At 34.2% G+C, this 22121-nt stretch overlaps 1 protein-coding gene across 1 annotated transcript in view; it reads right to left on the minus strand.

Moving 5' to 3' along the window:
• Positions 1-124: 124 nt before the first annotated feature.
• The window catches only part of LOC143256894 (retinal guanylyl cyclase 2-like), an 86706-nt gene continuing 64709 nt past the window's right edge, over positions 125-22121 (minus strand). Inside the window, exons 12-18 of the mRNA XM_076514722.1 lie at positions 21379-21519; positions 19888-20080; positions 18757-18928; positions 16526-16624; positions 11301-11392; positions 2765-2847; positions 125-277 (exon numbers count right to left, since the gene is read on the minus strand). Coding sequence (XP_076370837.1) covers positions 259-277; positions 2765-2847; positions 11301-11392; positions 16526-16624; positions 18757-18928; positions 19888-20080; positions 21379-21519 — 799 coding nt within the window. The 3' untranslated portion in view covers positions 125-258. The remainder of the gene's footprint in view (positions 278-2764; positions 2848-11300; positions 11393-16525; positions 16625-18756; positions 18929-19887; positions 20081-21378; positions 21520-22121) is intronic.

Below are 22121 nucleotides of genomic sequence, written 5' to 3' on the forward strand. Positions count from 1 at the left end.
ACGTATGAAGCAAACTTTTAAAAGACGTAAGCTGTTATTAAAGGAATATTTGGAAGTGTTAAAAAGGTCAATGAGTCAAAAACATTTCGAAGAAGAAAAGCGATATTTTCTCACTGCACTCAGATTTGAACAAACATCAGTAGTCTTTCTCTAAACACATCTAAATTTAAAACGTTCATAGTTAGAACAGATTTGAGCTTTGGTTCAAAACTATTATTTATTTCGCTGTAACTTTATTAAAATAAAGTAAATAATAACTTACCCATGATTTTCCTCTCTGCGGCAGCAACAAGAAAAACATCTATTTTAGCGACAAAAATACGCCTTCCAGTTTAAAATCAAATCTTAACTTTCACCCAAGCAAACTAAAGATATGCATCACAGCTGCTAACATTTTGACACAGGATGTTACCTATAATTGGTGAAAAGTAACTTGTTCGTGGGAATCTTCCTTATTTTACATTCAGTAAATAACTGTTTATAATTAAATAAACGTGTGCAACTATTTAAAGAAGAAGAATAAAGTTGAATGAGATGAGTTTGATGAACATAATTCGTTCTACTTATAAATTAAAAAGTCCATATTTAACGTGAGTTACTTTGTAATTTGTGAAACATCAGCAATTATTTTAAATATACAGATTTTTGTGTGTATCACAAATAAGCTTTGATACACTCTGGTGATATTTTGAATACCTGACTAAAAAGACACACAGTCGATTATATTTGAGCACATACCCGTTTACGTGATCGTCGAATACTGCTGAAGGTGGAGTGCATGTTGCTTGAACGAAAGGTACAAATGTATTATACAGGGTGTTCGGAAAGTCACTGTGCAGTTTTGTAATCATATGTTATTATATTACAGATTTTGATCCCAATATGGTTTTAGCAACTGGAGAACGTGTATGGCTCGTCGAACACGTATTCCGAGAAGGTGGTAGATACATAGATGTGGTGCAACAGCGATTTGCTGAAAAATTCCCAGATACACTTGTACTACATCGCAATGCAGTTCGTAACCTTGTTGATAAGTTTCGGGAAACAGGATCAGTGGATGATGCCAAACGCTGATAGCGGTGTTTAGAAACAAAATGAGAAGGATCCAAGCCTGTATTGATGCCAACGGTGGTCACTTTCAACATTGTTTATAATTGTCATTCATATTTACCTCTTGTATTCTATATTGAAACATGTCTGTTAATAAATATATAAGTGCACAGTAACTTTCCGAACACCCTGTATTATCCAAAAAAAAGTTGTTTTTATCTTGCGATGATTAATATTATTTTCCTTCGTTAAGATTGATCATTTATCATTTGTGGCGAATTTTATGGTTGTACGTGAAAGATTTCTTTAAAATGTTCTTTTTGATAAGTGAAAAACTATTTATTGTTTTCTCGAATATAAAGTAATTATAACTTCAGCAATTTACGCTGAAAAAGAACTTTGGTATATGTGTATGCTACTTAAATCTGACTTGATTTACCTAAGAACATGTAAAATAACTTCTTTAGTTAATTTCAACTAAATGGTGAGGGCCCGGCATGGCCAGGTGGTTAAGGCACACCAAACATGCTCGCCCTGTCAGCCGTGGGGGCGTTACAATGTGACGGTCAATCCCACTATGTAAAAGAGTAGCCCAAGAGTTGGCAATGGGTGGTGATGTCTAGCTGCCTTCCCTTTAGTTTTGCACTGCTAAATTAAGGACGGCTAGTGCAGATAGCCCTCGTGTCGCTTTGCGCGAAATTCAAAACAAACGAAACCAAACTAAATGTTGAACTATATGAAAAACTAGCATGGATAAGGGAAAGATGTATCATTCTCCATTTTAACGTAACTGTTTCAGTCTCAAAACGATCTTCCTCTCTTATATATGGTCAGATAATTAGTAATAAAAATGTCTAATAGTCTGATAAAACTGAGTGTATAAATAAGAGCATTGTTTGTTAGTTTTAGAAGTATCACACAAAACACCCGGAGGGTTACTTATACATAACTATTTCCAATTTCGAACTGATAGAATAAAGGAAAACAGTTAGTTGATAACCCACCACCTGTTCTGTGGTTGTCTGATCGAACAGCATAACTTTAGAATTTACATTATATAGTTTGACTATAACAAAATATTAGCATCTTTTATTACCCTATGAGTGCATAATTTCTCACACATGTTCAAACCATTATTTGACAAAAGTTTATTTTGTCGCTTATAACTGGAGAACAACTGCACCGAATGTCACCAAACTTAACAGGTATGTTAAAGCAACGTTTCTTAACCTTTTCGCTACTAGAAGCCAGTTCGTTGCCTCTGTAGACTGTCACTGACCACTAAATTACAAGCATACAGTATAAAAAAAAAACATGACGAGTTACATATGAATATTCTGTAAGTTTTTTGTTTTATTTTCATGAAATTTTACAGTTCAACAAGGTAGTTGTGATGGACTATTCACGACCACGTTCCTTCTTCAGTTTTTTTCCCGATATATATTAGAAACATGAAATAAACAGTTCAGTTTTTAAAATTCACTGAACCGAGCTGTTTATTTTGTGTTTTTAATATATACTGAGGGGAAAAAACTGAAGAGGGAACGTAATCGTGAATATTAAAATTACGTAATGTTAGACGTGTGGAATACACTGAAATTTAGTTTATGGCAGATAGATGTGGACGATAACTTCACCTGCGTTATTCATATTTTTTTATAATTATATGAATGGTATAACAATTAGGCTAGATGTGAATATGAAATCAACCTACCCGTCGTCCTCTGTGGGTAACGGTAGCTCTTTGTCGAAGCCAGCTTTTCCAAACAACCAGTATGTTGGTTGTTTTCCCTTACCCTAGAAGTATCATCAAAAAGAAATAAAAGTAATACGTTTCACAAATTAAATTTTCGAAAAGTTCTAAATTCCTGATGCGATACGATATTAAGTATTTCCTACTTTGTAGTAACTTAAAATGGTGAAATTAAAATAAAGGTAAAACAACAAATGATAATAATGAACTTTCAAAGAAACACTGAAAGAATTGTATTAGACACAGCTTCGACAAAACTGATTAATTTAACAAATAACGATAAATCTTTAGAAATTGGATTCGTTAACTACAACTATTGAGTAGGATTGGATTCCCCAGAACATAAAAGTGTGAATTATTTAATTTATTAGCTAACTTTATTCGAGTAAATAATATTTCACTAGAGAATGCTGATTAATAAATCACTTTATCGATAAGTGCAAGACTGAAAAGGTGAGTTACATATACAGTTAATCAGCCATTTTTTAATAGTGTATACATTTTCATATAATCTGGGAGTTCTACACATTAATAACTCAATAAACTGTAGTTAAAGCACAGTCACGAAAAACAACTACTCACGAAAACGTCACTTCAATATTAAGGGGTAGCGATAAAGTGGGGCAAAGGATTTGTTATCCCCCCAGGGTTAAATATGCTAGAATGGTCAAAAACTATGCGAGAATTTTGGGGCTTCAAAACTCAGTACAAAATACTTTTTAAACCCAAAGTTGGCTCAGTGTAATTTAGCTAAAATTTGGAGGGAATAACGAGTCCCTTTAAAATTATACAAGAGTATAAGATGTTTTGTTTTACCCAAAATAAAATTTAGCCTCCCCACACCTCATAATTTTTAGTGCTGTAGCCGCCATTGCCAACACTAAATAAAATGTAAGGAGTTAAATATGAACGTTAGTAATTGATAAACTAATCTAGTTGTTTTCTCACCCGAAATTTTACGTAACTTAGAAAACTAAGTTTGTTTCAATATAAAACACAGTATTTTATTATTCATGCATATTTTAATTGACAATAAGAGACGTATAGCTTTTAGAAGCTAAACATATAGTTTTGTACTTAAAACTGGTTCTCTGTGCTTTTATTACTGAAGGTTCACTATACTACCATAAGTATTGGGACAGCGTACCTTGAATAATGAAGGTTCACTATACTACCATAAGTATTGGGACAGCGTACCTTGAATAATGAAGGTTCACTATACTACCATAAGTATTGGGACAGCGTACCTTGAATAATGAAGGTTCACTATACTATCATAAGTATTGGGACAGCGTACCTTGAATAATGAAGGTTCGCTATACTACCGTAAGTATTGGGACAGCGTACCTTGAATAATGAAGGTTCACTATACTACCGTAAGTACTGGGACAGCGTACCTTGAATAATAAAGGTTCGCTATACTACCGTAAGTATTGGGACAGCGTACCTTGAATAATGAAGGTTCACTATACTACCGTAAGTATTGGGACAGCGTACCTTGAATAATAAAGGTTCACTATACTACCGTAAGTATTGGGACAGCATACCTTGAATAATGAAGGTTCACTATACAATCATAAGTATTGGGATAGCGTACCTTGAATAATGAAGGTTCACTATACTACCGTAAGTACTGGGACAGCGTACCTTGAATAATAAAGGTTCACTATACTACCGTAAGTATTGGGACAGCATACCTTGAATAATGAAGGTTCACTATACAATCATAAGTATTGGGATAGCGTACCTTGAATAATGAAGATTCACTAAAATATAACAAATGACTATTCATTAATGTCTGCTGAATGTTCCGGAACATGACAGACCATGATTTTTTTTGGGGAGTCAGCATGGATCGGGATAGTGCGGTGAATGTGTGAGAAGAAGTCTGTTTGGATGACCTGAGTGACGTGTATTACTGGAAATGACAGTTTTAATAAAGTATCACCGGAATAAGGTTCCGATATCCGTTCATGTCCTTTCGCTGTGCTACTGGTCCTTATTTCATTTTGATAGATTATATTTTTCGTCCCTACCTCGACATAGTAAACTATTGTGAAAACTGATTGTCATTGTTTTCTCTAAATCAAGGGGACGAATTTTATGTGTATCTTAATCACACACTATATCGCTTGGAAAAATACAAAACAAAACACCTGGTCTGAAAATATAGAAACGAGGGAATATTCATTTATGAATATTTATTCATCTTGAATAAAATATTTTAAAAACGAGGCCAAAAACTTGAGCGCTTTCGAATATTTGGCTATTTTATTTTTAGGAGAATAAAGGGTTATGTTTAATGAGTGTGATAAAATATATCGTCTCGGTTCTTGATCTCACGTAAACTAGATGTTCAATATGAGTAAGGCTTGAGAACTAGCAAATCATAACCTAGAGTTGGTCAACTTGAGAAGGTCAACAACCCTGGGATTGGAACTGATATCATTTGGTGTTACTGAATAAAAGGTATGATTCTTCCTTATGGTGTTATCTAGAATGACGTATTATAACAAAACGTTCATGAGTGTCTTAATAAGAGTTTGTTTGTTTGTTTGTTTTTAATTTCGCACAAAGCTACTCGAGGACTATTTGTGCTAGCCGTCCCTAATTTAGCAGTGTAAGACTAGAGGGAAGGCAGCTAGTCATCACCACCCACCGTCAACTATTGAGCTACTCTTTTACCAACGAATAGTGGGATTGACCGTCACATTATAACGCCCCTACGGCTGAAAGGGCGAGCATGTTTGGCGCGACGGGGATGCGAACTTGCGACCCTCAGATTACGAGTCGCACGCCTTAACACTCTTGGCCATGCTGGGCCCTTAATAAGAGAATCAAGTTTGTTTCGAACTTCGCGCAAAGCTACACGAGGGCTATCTGCGCTAGCTGTCCCTAATTTAGCTGTGTAAGACTAGAGGGAAGGCAACTAGTCATCACCACCCACCGCCAACTCTTGGACTACTCTTTTTCCAACGAATCTTGGGATTGACCATAACATTACAACGCCCCCACGGCTGAAAGGGCGAGCAGGTTTGATGTGACGGGGATTCGAACCCGCGACCCTCAGATTACGAGTCGAACGCCTTAACGCGCTTGGCCATGCCAGGCCCAGTTTTGAGTGGATGTTCTATAGTTGGTAAAAATACTAACACCATGTCAGCAGGATGGAACTTATGCTCTTCAATCTTGTGGTCATAAACGTTTTTTCATTTTAGCCTTGAGTAACTTTAACTTTTCTCGAGCAAATTCACATGCGCGTAAGAAAACTGGTTAATGAGAGAACCAAGTTCTAATCAGTTAAGTCCAGACCACATCATGACGACAAAACAGCCGTGACTGCTTTAATCAGAGAACCAAGCTCAAATCAATTAAAACAAGCCCATATCATGATACTATTTTCACAGTTAAAACAAAAACAGTTATAATCAAAGCGTTTTTCCCCATTGTTTATTTATTTATGCTAAACAGATAGAGAGTAGCAAAAGTCTTCCTCCATTTCACACTTTTCTATATTGTTATTTACCCTAATTTCAATATTATGTATACTACAAGAGTCAATGCCTCGAATTTCATGGCTATAACAAACAGCTTATAAGCAGTTTTGACACTCAGCTACTCGAGGAATATCAACTCTAACCGATTCTAATTTGGAAGTGATAGAGCAATGGGAAAGCAGTTGGTCAAACCGGCCATCGCCAATTCTTGGGTAACTTTTTTACAAACAGATGGTGGACCTGATCGTAATATTATAACACTTCAAAGACTGAAAGAACGAGTATGTTCGTTCAAGGTATTTAAACGCACGACCGGCATATCGTGAGTCGAATGTCAGGCCTAGTCGATATGGAATTTGGCCCTGGATTTGTCAGTGATGTCCATATCGACTTGGCCTGACATTCGACTCGAGAAATAAAAAGGTTAGATGAATAGCATTCGTTCTGAATGAACAAACAACTATTGAACATATATTTCGAGACTAACGGTACATACGACTAACTTGAAAAAAACGTGCAGAATTTCCTAGTTAATTGGTCGATGACAAATACACTGAGTATTTCATTTATTCTGGTTTCTATATTGTACTCTCATTTCTACATAGTACAGTAAATTCTACAAAACCTTCATATTTCATAAAATGTCTACATATTGTATAAAGAAAACGTCAAATTAAGCTTATTATAACAATTCAATTAAAATATATAAGAGATTCAGTATCTGTGTGTGTCCCGTGTAACTTAACTTCACCTAAACCATGTTGGTCGCAACGACTTTTAAATTGAATCAAACGACTCTCCTTAATCTCGAGGTTCGAACAAAGGTAAATATTTTTACACCACTCCTTTGGGTGCCTGGGGATTTTCAGAAAAGTCCTTCCTCTAAACTGCTGGATTCACAAACTTTTAAGTGGTGCCAAACAAATCGTCTCGACCCCGAGGTCCACACAAAGGTAAATTTTTTTCACCCAACTTCGTGGGGGACCCAGGTATTTCTCGAAAACACTTTTACAGGGAGGGCCGGCATGGCTAGATGGTTAAGGTGCTCGACTCATAATCCGAGGGTCGCGGATTTGAATCCCTGTCACACCAAACATACTCGCCATTTCAGACGTGGGGGCGTTATAATGTGACGGTCAATTTCACTACTCATTGATAAAAGAGTAGCTAAATTAGGGATGGCTAGCGCAGATAGCCCTCGAGTAGCTTTGTGCCTAATTCAAAACAAATCAAAAACAAACCAAACTTGGCACTTGTGTATAACGTTAAATGTAGATGTAGCTCTTAGTAGCAGCTATTTTGGGGCATTAAATAAAGGTTTAGAGTTTGCTTGTGAAATTTAAGGCATGAAAAATGAAGAATTCACAAAAGATATAGAAAATAATCTAGATAAAGTGATAGGTGAGAACTTTGAAAACATAATTAGACTTTAATATCATAAACTTATAGGAAATTTCAACCCTGTGGAGAGGTAACAAAATATAGAAATAAAAATCGTAAAATCATTAAGAGACAATATAGATATAGTGGTTTCTAAAGCAGGCAAAGAGGGCAGATTGTAGTAATTAATAAATATGACTATGATAACAGTGTGGGAGGCTTATTGAATTAGAATATTTAGAAAAACTTAAGGACAATGTTACAGTAAGCGTAATGAATTAGTGACAAGAGGGAATCCTCAATAGCTGCGCATCTGAAATTTTTTTAGGCAAGATTAAAGTAAATTAATCTATGAGACATGTTTTTTTTTCCTTTATTGCCTATATTTGTGCGTTAGCAATAACAAGCGTGGGGCGCGTGTATATCCGATTTGAGTATATTACTCATTAGAATCTGTACAAGCATACCCTCAAATTGAAATTATTTTAAGCATGATTAGAATAAATTAATGTATGAGACTTTGGGATTGATAAGATACGTCAATCGAAAGGGGTTGACTTACTGAGCCCAAAACTGTAATTAGATCTGAAATCTGTCAGGAGATGACGGAATTATCATATAAAAGTTTGTACTTGATGAAAAACTAAAACAGCAGTTTAATGAGGCATTATGTCGCAGCTTAAAATAACTGTTAAAATTGTTTAACTGACTCGGAGATGAGTGGATTTATTCCAGCTAATTGTATTACTCTGAGATTTTATGTACTTCCAAAAATGTATAAAACGAAAGACAGTTTTAGGCCAATAGTATTGACTATTGATATATCATCATAACAAATAGCCAAATACTTACTGTATATAGCTCAAGAACTTGTTAAAAATTTTAAAAAATGTGACGTTGAATAAGGAAGATTTGGTAGTATCGTATGATTTAGTATTATTTACGATAGTTTCAGTAGAAGATGCAATTAAGTATTTCGAAAATACGTTGTTACAAAATAAAACTTCATTAGTTGAAACTATAGATATAATGAATACAACAAAGGTATGTGTAGAGAACCCATTTTTTCAGGTTAACAATGTATTTCTTTTATCAACAAACGGAACGGTTAGCAATGAAATACTCTCTTTCACCATTGTTGTGTGAGTTACGTATGGATGCACATGAAACTAAAGCCATAAATGATGTAAAATCTAAACTTGGTATTTGTATACGATATATAGATCACGTTCTTGGTATGGACATGTATTTGGCATTAACAGAGTTTGCAAGCTATTCGAATAGCATCGAACCTTCTACCCAATTGACATATGAGATTTAGAAAACTAATAGCTTTCTTTGTAAGATGTCAAATGGAACGAACATGAAAACATCTATTTACCGGAAACCTTTTTTTTTCTTATACAACTACACCAGGAATCATGTCATACAGAAACACAAAAAAACATGTCCATGTTTTGCGCTTATATTCATAGAATTTTGAAAATATATACAAAACAAGATGACTTGTTACTGATGAAATGTGTAGCAGTTGAAAAAGGATTTAACCAAACTACTGTAGATAGAGCAGTTAAGAACTTCATTTAGGTGTTAACCTTAAAACCAAGTTATGATAATAGTAAAAAAGGAATATTTAGTGTTACCATATGTTCCAAGTTTAATTTTAGTTTATTTAAAGTGTTTACTAAACAACAAGTATTTTACTCTATATTTAAACCGATTAATAAAATAATTGTTTGTTTGGAATTAAGCACAAAGTTACACAACGGGCTATCTGTGCTCTGCCAACCACGGATATCGAAATCCGGTTTCCAGGGTTGTGAGTCTGCAGACGTGCCGCTGTGCCAGATGGGAGAGACGAAAGTAAAACAAATTTTAGGTAATACCGAAGATACCATACAGTTAATGGTAAATGCTGGAATTTATAAAATTAAATGTGGAAGTGTTTATATAAGACAAACGAAATATGAATAATTTAAAAATATCGTTTATCAAAACATAAGGGATGTATAAAAATTAAAGGACTGAAATTTCAGGCACAGCAAAACATGTAACAAAAACACAGCATAAGATATTGCTGGTAAAACAATAGTATTTGCTCAGCCAAAGGATATTTAATTTAAAATATCGTTTATCAGTTTTGTTTGTTTGTTGTGGAATTTCGCACATAGCTACACGAGGGATATCTGTGCTAGCCGTCCCTAATTTAGCAGTGTAAGACTAGAGGGAAGGCAGCTAGTCATCACCACCCACCGCCAACTCTTGGGCTACACTTTTACCAACGAATAGTGGGATTGACCGTCACTTTATAACGCCCCCACGGCTGGGAGGGCGAGCATGTTTGGTGCGACGGAGATTCGAACTCGCGACCCTTAGATTACGAGTCAAACGCCTTAACCCACCTGACCATGCCGGGCCCAAAACAAAAAGTAGTATTGTATCGACCAAAGGGTATTAGAGTCAATAATATTCGTGAATCTTTAGAAATAATAAAATTTAGAAAAGAATCATGAATTATTCAATGGAGAGGAAGATCCGGTAAACATCCGAGTAAGAATGTAACGGAACAGAACGTCTTTTGAGAATTGTGCAGAAATAGTGAACTTATACACAAGTCGCATGACCTTGCTGAGAAGAAATAAGTACGACACTTACGTAATATCTAGTTCACTCCTGAAGATGGTAAATGTCGAAACCTTTTAGAAATGGTTTAAGTTGTGTATCGAAGTTTTTCTCTCTATAATATCGACAATTTTATTTATCCACGACTTTAATTAGTGTTAACCAAGAGAATTTGTTTGTTTGTTTGTTTTGGAATTTCGCACAAAGCTACTCGAGGGCTATCTGTGCTAGTCGTCCCTAATTTAGCAGTGTAAGACTAGAGGGAAGGCAGCTAGTCATCACCACCCACCGCCAACTCTTGGGCTACTCTTTTACCAACGAAAAGTGGGGTTGACCGTCACATTATAACGCCCCCACGGCTGAGAGGACGAGCATGTTTGGCGCGACTCGGGCGCGAACCCGCGACCCTCAGATTACGAAGCGCACGCCTTAACGCGCTAGGCCATGCCAGGCCTGTTAACCAAGAGAAGATGAAAGTAACTCATAGAGCAATCTTCATTGAATATCTACGTTATAAGAAGGTCCTGCATGGCCAAGTGGTTAAGGCGCTCGATTCGTACTCTGAGAGTTGCGGGTTGGAATTCCCCTCGCACCAAACATCTCGCTCTTTCAGCCACGGGGCCGTTATAATGTGACGATCAATCGTGATATTCATTGATAAAAGAGCAGCCCAAAAGATTGCGGTGGGTGGTGATGACTAGCTGCTTTCCTCTAGTCTTACACTGCTAAATTAGGGACGGCTAGCGCAGATAGTCCTCGTGAAGCTTTGGGCGAAATTTAAAAAATCAACAACTATGAATCATAAATAGCCACTAATGATGGCAATATAATGAAATATAGGGATATTTGTTAGTAGATATACATGCCCTCATTGATTTGGTATTAACACAAAAATTAAATATTTCAGAACTATATTAATATTTTAAGAGCGTTATTTTGATATAAAAGAAGATAATTACCTTTTATTTTGTGATCTCGACAAACAAATAAAAATATACCTTCAGTGTTATTTCTCCTCGTTTTCGAATTTCATAGCCTCCAGCGTCTCGGAGTTTCTTTTCTGTTGTCTTACTGATGTGTATCCTATAAGCTAGATAGTAAAAGGAAAACTGTTTTTTTATACGAAAAAAATATATTTCTCTTAGTATACAAACTGCTGCTAATATTAGCATCCAAACCATAAAATGAAATACCGGACATGGAAAAGAGAAACAATATTTTACCTCGATTAGTTTCAGGTGGATTTCCATAAGATATCCTCAAATGGTAACTTGATATATATATTTTCTGAAGGTCATATAAATAATAGTTTTATGAAGATCAAATAAGTACAACTTGAGATATTTACAAATGAATATACCGATCTTGAACATACACGCTCTTTCAGCCATGAGGGTTTATAATGTTATGGTCAATCCTACTATTCGTTGGTAAAAGAAAACTCAAGAGTTAATAGTAGGTGAGTGTGACAAGCTGCCTTCCCTCTAGTCTTATGCTGCAAAATTAGAGACGGCTAGCGCAGATAGCCCTAGTGTAGCTTTGTGTGGAATTCAAAGCAAACCAAATCTAGTCTATCACTTAAAAATTAAGGAAGGCTAGCACAGACAGATCTCGGGTAACTATGGGCGAAATTTAAAATTAAAAAGGTGTTACATATATATAAATTTAACAAGGTGTTATATATATAAACGATTTAATGATTCCAGTATTTAAAAAACATCATACTGTTTGTAATGAAATAACCAGAGTTAGAATTTATGAAGCTATTAATAAAATTCCGTCTACGAAAGAAAATATTAGTCGCTAAACATCTAACAATCTAAAGATCTATTCAGTGCATAACTTCATTGAACTAAACTGAACAACTCTGTTTTTGATATACATAAGTTTGAATGTTAGTAGATAAAGATGTTTGTTTGTTTGTTTTGTTTCTTTTTAATTTCGCACAAAGCTACTCGAGGGCTGTCTGTGCCAGCCGTACCTAATTTAGCAGTGTAAGACTAGAGGGAAGGCAGCTAGTCATCACCACCCGCCACCGACTTTGGGCTACCTTTTTAACCAACGAATAGTGGGATTGACCGTCACATTATAACGCCCCACGGCTGAAAGGGCGAGCATGTTTGGTGCGACCGGGATTCGAACCCGCGACCCTCAGATTATGAGTCGAACGCCTTAACCCACCTGGCCATGCCGAACCCCATTAGCCATTTGTCAATAGTAAGCAGTCGGATCGAATGTAATGTTTTCAAATGGTTAAACTGGATATTGGGTAAACAAATTACTGTGCGTATGGTGACTTGATGGTTTAGCGAATATTTTTACATTGTCAGAATGAGATATCATTTTCATGAAAGTGTCTGCTCTTGTCTCTGTGTCGCATTTCTCACTGCTGTATGTTGCAACTGTTGCTTAGAATCTTCATCATCTTTGGATCAATAAACAGGCCACGTAGTTTCAAAATTTTCGTCATGATCAGTTACCTGTTGATTATTTGGAAATGTTCAATGTGGGAAGTGACTTTATAGTTCTCCCTATCAAATAAACGAATAGATGTGATATTGTCCTTGTAACTTGTAAAAATTAAATTTAAAACATTATTATGTAGGAATAATTTAGACATCATTCTCATTTAATAATCCGGGTTGCTGGAATTTCGCTGAATGTCACCAGCAAAATTCCCCATTGCTGTGTGTTTATAATATGTCATAGCATGTCGTTATCAACCAGACATGTAATGACCAGCTAGACATAAGGTCTGAAACTAGTGATGATATGTACGCACGCCCAGAAACTGATTTATTTTATAAATGGCTCGGTAGGCCAGGTGGTTAGGGCGCTCGACTCATAATCTGAGGGTCTCGGATTCTAATTCCCATCACACAAAATATGCTCGCCCTTTCAGCCGTGAGGGCGTTATAAGTGAAGGCCAATACCACTGTGACTTGGCAAAAGAGTAGCCCAAGAATTGGCGATGATTAGCTGCCTTCCCTCTAGTCTTACACTACTAATTAGGGAAACAAACAAACTTTTACAATTGTCTAAACAACATTTATCATGATGTGATATTAATTTTTGAAAAATTATATTATTGTACATAATACATGAATATATATGAAGTTTTGATGCTGAAAAAAATAAATACAGATTTTTTGTTTTGCACTTATTGATTGCCTTGCAAAGCTTCACAATATTATGACCAATCAACTGCGAACCATATAATAAACATTCAAGATTCAGCTTACTTTATGAGGGTCTGTTAAACATTTTACTCACAGACTCACGTGCAAAATTATTATTTACACGCAAGGTAATGGTAATCTAATAATCTTGCTGCTGAAATTAAAAACTAGAAATATGCTGTTCATTCTTATTATTGCTGGCAAGATTCGCCAAGTATCGGCATATATTCATCGGTGAAATTCGCCAGTAAAATTGCCAGGCATAATAAGCTCATTAATCCTTACACTACAGTTATAAGTTGAATTTATATCAGTGCATCATTGCACCATTACACATCTTGACGACTTACAAGTTTCACACAGTGCTGATCCTTGTAACAATTATAGCTGATAAATTTAATATTTTCTTGGGAAAAATGTTTCTTTGTTAGGTAGGCTTATATTAAATATGAATACCAACAAAATTAAACTACTGTTATTATTTCATTATTGCAAAATAATAATGTGACCAAATCGATATTTAAGTAATCAAAACTAACTTTACTATAGTATATAGTAGCACAATCACTTCCAGAGGATTGTTTGTTATTATTCAATTGGACACTTTTAAACAAAAAATGCTGATTTAATATTCTAATGACATTTACAGATTCCTGCAACTTTCTCGTCTTAGAAGATATGCGCTTTTAGTGTCTACTGGCTTATCTCCTATTTTTAAATTTTATTTATTGTTTTAACGTATGAAGCCTACATTCTGTTGTCAGCTTTAAATAATAAGTCCAGGACTTGCTCCAACTACGCAATGGTTTCATTATTTTTCTCAAATATTTTATACAAAACGTAAAGCTACGAGGTAGTAGTCAGGAGAGAAGTATGGTGGTGTAACTTGTATGTATGCCTACGCATACATCGTAGTTATATTCAGTCATACAAGGACAGATATATATGTATGAATCTAGGTCTATACATGGAAAGTTGTTGGGAATTTCCGTCCATTGCATAAGCATAATTCTAAAAACCAGACCAGTGGACTAAAGAATGCGACGACGCGTTTAGGTGTTTAAAACGCTTCTCTATGAATGTGTTTTATATTTATCTGTGGCGAGGCTTTCAAGAAGGGGAATATAAATATTGACTGCATATTATAAGTCTAAACGTATGCAGTGCTTATTATAGTGTTCCACATCAATTTGGCTGTTAGAGATAGATAAAGGGCGCTGGTCTTAACTTATGAACACGATTTTAAATATTATTAAGTAATAAACTATAAAATTTGAGAGGGCGCCATTGTTAGAATTTAGTACGGGCACCAAGATTTTGTCCGATTGTTTAAGCAGGCTAGTCTGCCAATGAATCTGATAGTTTTCAAGTTAAACTTGATACAATTAAAAGTTACCTCTCCGAATACGACCCTCGCTTAAACTTTGCTTTTCGTGCGCCTTTTCTATTACTACTGATGTTTGCTCAGTCGCATATCAGGCCGTAAAGAACGTAAGATTATTGATTTTTTAATTATTCGTTAGTGTTGTCATGATCAAATACCTTTCTATGTACTGAAATATGTATTTTATCAAGTGAAACAAAATACACTCTTCTTTTTTATTCAAGTTTTTCAATACAAGCACCATTTGTATGAAACAGGTTAAATAAAAAAAGTAATTTAAAAAATAAATAAGTCAGTGTTTTTCATTCAAAACATTTTGAAACTTTAGTTTCTACTTTCAGAGAGATTTGTAAAATTTATAGTAATTTTTCTTTTTGACTGGGAAAGTACAATAGAAACAAGACCTGAAACGCTTGAATATCACAACAAAGAGGCTCATCATGTAAGTTAATTTAATTCATTTATTTTATTGTTAATAACGGAAAACGAAATATTAATTATCGTATAATCTAAAAGTGGCTTATTGGTAAAACAGCATAATAAAAAATTATAAAAGCATGCATTTCTATTAGTGTATATTTAGAAATATACAACTTCACACTTGTCAGTTTTGAATGCTAAGCGAGTGGTCACATGATCAGTCGGACAGATTATAAAAATCAAGTCACCTGATGTTGCAGACATAGCCTAATAAAATGGCGCTTATGTTTTTAATATTTTGCACTTGGGTTTACTAAAGCAAACAAAGTATTGGTACTTCATTATTAATAGATTACTTCGTTTTTAATGTTGCAAAAAACTAACCTTTAAGTTCATGAAGTGATTATGGACTAAGGCAGGCGCGCTGGTTGAAAATGTGTATATAACCTGAAGCAGGAGGGTCTTGAAGTACCGCCTTTGCCTTGAAAGGGGGAAACAATGAGTGAATCTCCAGAAATTCCGCGACTATATAGATTGTTATTTTTCCCTTAACATTTAAATGGTGTAATTTCGCAACCATTTGAGTTTTTCTTTTTGTCATCGTTTAAATTTTGGTGAGAAAAGTTTCATCGAAAGAAAAAACAAGTAAACAAGAAACTACGCACAAAATAATTGAACAAAATTATGTCAGGAGCATTTGGGAAGAGCAAGCAAAGGAAAATTTTGTTTTGTGAAAGACTTTCGGACTATAGAGACTGTTAATTGAAATTTGTAATATTTTGTGATCCTTTTTACTTTTCAAGTATTACAGCCAAGATAATACTTCCGTTACTTAGTGATATTTAATTACAAGAGGTTTTAGCAGCTCTTTTCTCCAGGCTATCTTCAGAATTTCACGCTAGTGGTACACGGAATCGTCAAGTAATTATTGTATAAATGAATCAAACAGTTGAATGAGGAAGAAACAACAGAGATAATGATAATAAAGTTTGACCAATATCTTACCGTCTTTGGGGTTTATATGAGTCCCAGCAGCAATTAGTAGAATTAATTGCAGTATTAATGGTACTTTTGTTTAAACGTTATTTTTATTTGCTCGCATGTTATTAGATACTTTATAACCAATAAAATTATAGACACACAAGCATTTCAGTGCATAAATATGTAAGACAAGATATTTAAAAATTCGACGACGCTCTGGGACTCTATTGCTTATTCTATCATTAAGTTGTTCCCATACCTAGGCCAGATGATTCCATGCGGGAAGCAGTGTTGACGGTGTCTCCAAATAAACAATACCTAGGCATTGTTAGACCCACAACTCCGGCCACCACTGGGCCTGGAAGAAACAGATAATAATACGTTACAATAAAAATAATATAAAAACTTCACAAATTTGAAACTGAAACTATTGTCAAGAGAATCTTTTTATCAAGTGAACATTATAAAGGGAATAATAAAATGATTTGTGTAAAAATAAAGCGACATAAAACAATAAAATAAAAGGACGAAAGAAACGACACCAAACTTTGCACAGTTATAACTAAACGGATCTAGTTTCCGTACACAAACGTATACTTCCGCGTTTCTAACGTTGCGAGTATAATACAGGTCGTAACGAAAGAGAACGTATGGTACTCTTAAACTTCAAACAAAAATCACTCATTTCTCTTCATAGACATCACATTGTCGTTTCATTGGCATGAATGACCTAGTATGTGGAGACAAGTATACCGATTCTGTTTGTACAGAGTTTCGGCACCTTTTGCGTTCATAGTTTTTACGAATTTTAGGAAGTTTTATTTTTGGTTGCTTGTGTGATGTCAAGCAAAAACCTTCAAACCGCTATTTATGTTCTGTCCACAGCGAGTATAGAAACCCGATTTTTAGTGTTGTAAGCCTTGATACTTACTTTTGAGCCTCTGGGGAGCTTTTACTTTTGCTGCTGTCCACAGTTTTGAACAAGTGATCAGCTGGAATCCCATTACCGGACATGCTGACCCTTTCAACTGTGAGGGCGTTATAATGTGACAGTTAATTACATTGTTCATTAGTAAAAGAGTAGTCAAAGATTAGGCGGTGGTATTGACTAACTGCTATCTCACTACCTCTTCAAAATTAGGGGCAGTTAGCACAGTTAGTCTCCAAGTAGATCAGCGCGAAAGTCAATAAACAAACAAATAATTCGTGTTTGACTTTCTGAGTTTACAATATAGAAGTTTTTAATGATTCTAGACTTTACTGTGAATAACGATTAGCAGTGTAATTGATCTTCAGCGAATTATTTTTTTAAACCTAGAATTACACTTTTTTTTTCTTTATTGACGTGTTGCTATTTCTATAAGTGTTTTCGCCACCACCAGCCATTGAGAACAATATTAAATTTTTTGTACGTGCCCTGTAGACATTGGCAAAACGTTTTTTATAATTAATATTTATGGATTTTAATTAGTTAAGTTTTAATGGGAAAGTGTAGAATCTTATTATCTATGTAAATATTTTACAAATGATTTTATCTTTTTCGACATAACACAGCGTTTATTTTTAAAATAACTAATAATTTTATGACAAAATAAAATATCTGGAAGATATGTTTAAAAATTTGTATTTCGTATACGTAAAAAGAGAACATCTACTGTACTATTAGCTGTTTACAATGTGAATATAAATGCAATATTTCTACATAATAAACATGACCATTATTCGTGATATTAATGAAGTTTTTATGTTCCTTTTTAACTCACCATTTAGTAAATTATTTTTAAATGTAATTTAAATGTTCTTCCGTAGGGTCCTCGAACGTTTTCTGTTTCAGTAGTAGATAAAACCAAAATTAAGAGTAAAATATTTTATTTCTTGCTTTTGAAGTTCATATGTCATGCTATATTGTAGCCTACGGAATGCATAACTCTTCTCGCGATTCATGGCATGCGCACGTTTTTTCTGACGTCATGATATTACAAGTTGCCACGTTAAGTGTATTTTATGTGACGTCATTTTAGTGCTATAGACTGAATGATAGACAACACACTTCTGTATAATGATACGATTAATTAAAACTGGTGACCTTTCCAGTCGATTTTCGGCACTTTTACGGGGAAATAACGTAATGACATTTCGTCCAATTTATTATTCGATATTATACACTGGATCAATTGTTTAGTTATTATATTACAGCTTCCTTTTCTTTTTATATAGATTACTAAATGGTGAGTTAAAAAAGAACCTAAATGTCTTATTGGTATTATGTATACACCATCATTATATGAAGGAAAACTGTAGTTCACAGCAGAGGGCGAGGCGAAAGAAAGAATGCATTACGCCTCTACGTCATAGATTATATTTCAAGTTTACCATTAAATTGTCTTTGTCACTATGAATAAAGAAAGTTTTTATATGTATGTAAAGAAATAAACTAAATAATGTACTATTTCAAGTCTATAGTAATCCTACATGTTAACGTGCACTCACCTGTGTGAAGACCAATACGTAACATTAAAGGTACGGTTGGCATATGTCTAATTTTGAATTTGCCGCAGACATATAGCAAATCCAAAGCCATGGTGGCGATTTCTTCCGCGTGGTTCGGTATTCTCACTGGAAGTCCTCCTACCACCATGTAGGCGTCACCAATTGTCTCAACCTGGTGGTATCATCAAATACCATTTTAAAACCTGCAATCCCTTTTATTGTTGTCAAACATTGCACTACAATGTGCATGTATAGTAAGTAAGTAAACAAAGCCTTGTATAATTTTGGTGGCTCACATACATGGAAATCAATTCACGAAAATAAGGAAAAGTTTTACAACCTAATATATTGGTCGACTGCCCACTCCTATTAATTACTCAAGTCTTTTATCTAAAGCAAAGGTTTTAGTGTTTAAGTGATATTCTATTTTTATAGAGAAAGAGTCCACAGTGGCACAGCGGTATGTTTGCGGACTCACACCACTAGAAACTGGGTTTCTATACCTATGGTGGGCAGAGCACAGATTGCCCATTGTGTAGTCTTGTGCTTAATTACGAACAAACAATTATAGAGAAAGAATTTTAAACATGGCTAACTAACCAAACCAATATTCTTTTTGAACTAAATAAAAAAATGTTTCTGAAAAACCTGCCTATGGAATTTTATTTAAAATATTTCATGATTGATGACTATTTATTCAAAATGTTGTATCTTGGGATTTAAGCTACAGGTGTTATCTTGTAGTTCTACAATGTGTTGAAGTTACATTTCAATTTACTTCGTGGTAAGCCTTGTCAAATACGTTCAAACTGATAACGACTTCACATGTATGAAAGAATATTTTGATACACTACACAAACACTTACAAACGTACCTATACTTTACGTTTAATAAACAAATAGCATACTTTATACAAAAAAAAAAAAGAATCACTTGTGGTAAAAGAACAAAATAATTACATCTTAGATAATATTACAATTTTCGCTTTTTCTTTACATTTTAGAAGTAGTTGTCAGTCACATCCTTTGTTATCTTCAAATTAATTGTTGTTCTAATACTTACTTACCTACCGTATTAAAAGAGCACAAAGTGTGACGTACTTTATTTTAACACCTACTCCCAACGACTTACTTTATAAACGTTGTAGTTATCAATAGTGCTATCAAACGCCGTGTAAAGGTCGTTCAAGAGATTAACTATTTCCAATGGTTCACTGTAGGCAGAGATTGTGGTGAAGCCTACAATATCACTGAAGTAAATGGTGACTTCCTCAAACTTCTCTGGTTCCACTGGTAGTCCTGCCTTCAGGCTATCAGCTACAGTACTTTATATATAAAATAGGTATTAAAACATCTTCGTTTAAAAAACAAACAACAATAGAGCGAATTTTATGCGTTCGTCTTTTTTCCTGGTTCATACTAACATACACTACATTTATAAAAAATTATCAATATTTTAAGATTATGCTTTATAGTCGCATAAGATAACTCACAGAATACATAAATACCTCTATATGATTTACTCTAATTCATATGATTGTCAGGTACCTACCGAGTGATCAATGTATGGCTTGTATTTTTAAAATTAAAACGTATGCGGTAACAGCACCCAAAGTATTAAAGATATCCCGTCTATAAGATATATTGCAAATAAAAGATGCAAAACTAGAAAGCAAGACTCAGATTAAATAAGGAGTTGGAATCTGAATGCTATAGTCCACACCGTTCCGGGCAGATCCCATTACACGCAATGTCCAGAGCCACTTATGGATGTTATAGGAGCTACCCTTAAAATCATAAAAATAGAAATCCGATTGCACCAAGTACTTTCTATCATAATTTTTAGAGAAATTAATAAACAGCATAAATTTTAGATGTTGCTACAGTTTAGTAACATGATATACTAGGAATGATATAAATCTATATAGTTATAAAACCGATTTGAAGTTATATATATATATACTTGTATATTCATTTCAAAAACTAAGTGGTTTACGTAAGGTTAAAGCTATTTTATTTTTATTTTCGTAGTCAATGTGTATAGCCAGAGAAAACTCCTTAATGTTAATTAAAGAAATCAAAATTAAGAGTATCCTACTGGTACAGCAATAAGTCTATAGATTTTACAACGCTACAATCAGGGGTTCGATTCCCCTTAGTAAACTCCACAGATAGCCCGATGTGGTTTCGCTATAACAAAATACACACACGTCAAAACTGAGTTTCGGTGAGGAATATATATTTGAAAATTATATTACTAGCATAATTTTATTATTTAACAGCAGGAAAAAGTATTACATCAAATAGAATTAAATATTTTTAGTGGAAAAAACAAACAGGATCTATCTTCTTGTTTGGCTTGGACGTAGGTCAGGGTAGTGGACAAAAAAATTATAAATTGTTATTATCACCAGACAAATGTGATAAAAATAACACATGTCAATAAAGTTTTCTGAAAATATCACTGTTAATGCGAATTTACATCCTCCTTTATAATTGTCCTGGCACGAAAGAAAGTTTCTCGTCTACGTTGGAGTTTAAAGTACGTCAAAATACATTTGTTCGAAGCCATTGTTCTCTTTTTGAAATACTCTAATTAAATATACCACATTTAAGTATCTACCTGGGTAACATTCTATTCAACAGCTGATCTGTTTTCTTCTTCTCTTCATCTAACTGTATCGTCCTCTCCTTGATCAAATCTTCTAAGTTATTTGAATACTTCTCTAACATTTGAAACATGGTATCTACAATGTTGACTTTTCTGGAACAGTTAGAACATTCAACATGTAAAATACGCAACATAATATGTGATGATAGTTTAATACAACTGGAAAAATTATATGTTTCTATGTATGTATTAGAGGTTTGCGACATAAGAAGCAAAAGTTTAGAAGATCTATATATATAAGGAACAAGTCTAACATGACTAATTTTTACATGAACTAAAATAAAATACATATCCTCTAACTCTTAGAATAATCAGGTTAAATATAAGTTGCATTAAGTATGACTTTTAAACAATACTATACCACCTAAATTAGAATTACGGAAGAACAAGTTAACTGTGTTAAAATCATCACTAAATAGTCAACAGACACTGTTGATAATGTTCAGTAAGGAAGTTTATACAACGACTGAAGCTAGTTTTGTTATATCATGGAATATTGCTCGTGTTAAACGCCCATATTCTCATGGCGAATTTGTTAAGAAGAATATAGCTGAAGTTGTTGTAGTGTTAGATCCAAATAACGCAAAACTTCAGCGACTAATAGCACAAACACCAGCTTCATGCCACATTACAGAGAGACGTGTTTTTCAAATCAGTGCTGATGTTGCAGGCAAAATGCAAACTTATTTAAAGAA

Source organism: Tachypleus tridentatus, chromosome 7 (assembly GCF_004210375.1).
Source record: "Tachypleus tridentatus isolate NWPU-2018 chromosome 7, ASM421037v1, whole genome shotgun sequence".
Lineage (NCBI taxonomy): Eukaryota > Metazoa > Arthropoda > Merostomata > Xiphosura > Limulidae > Tachypleus > Tachypleus tridentatus.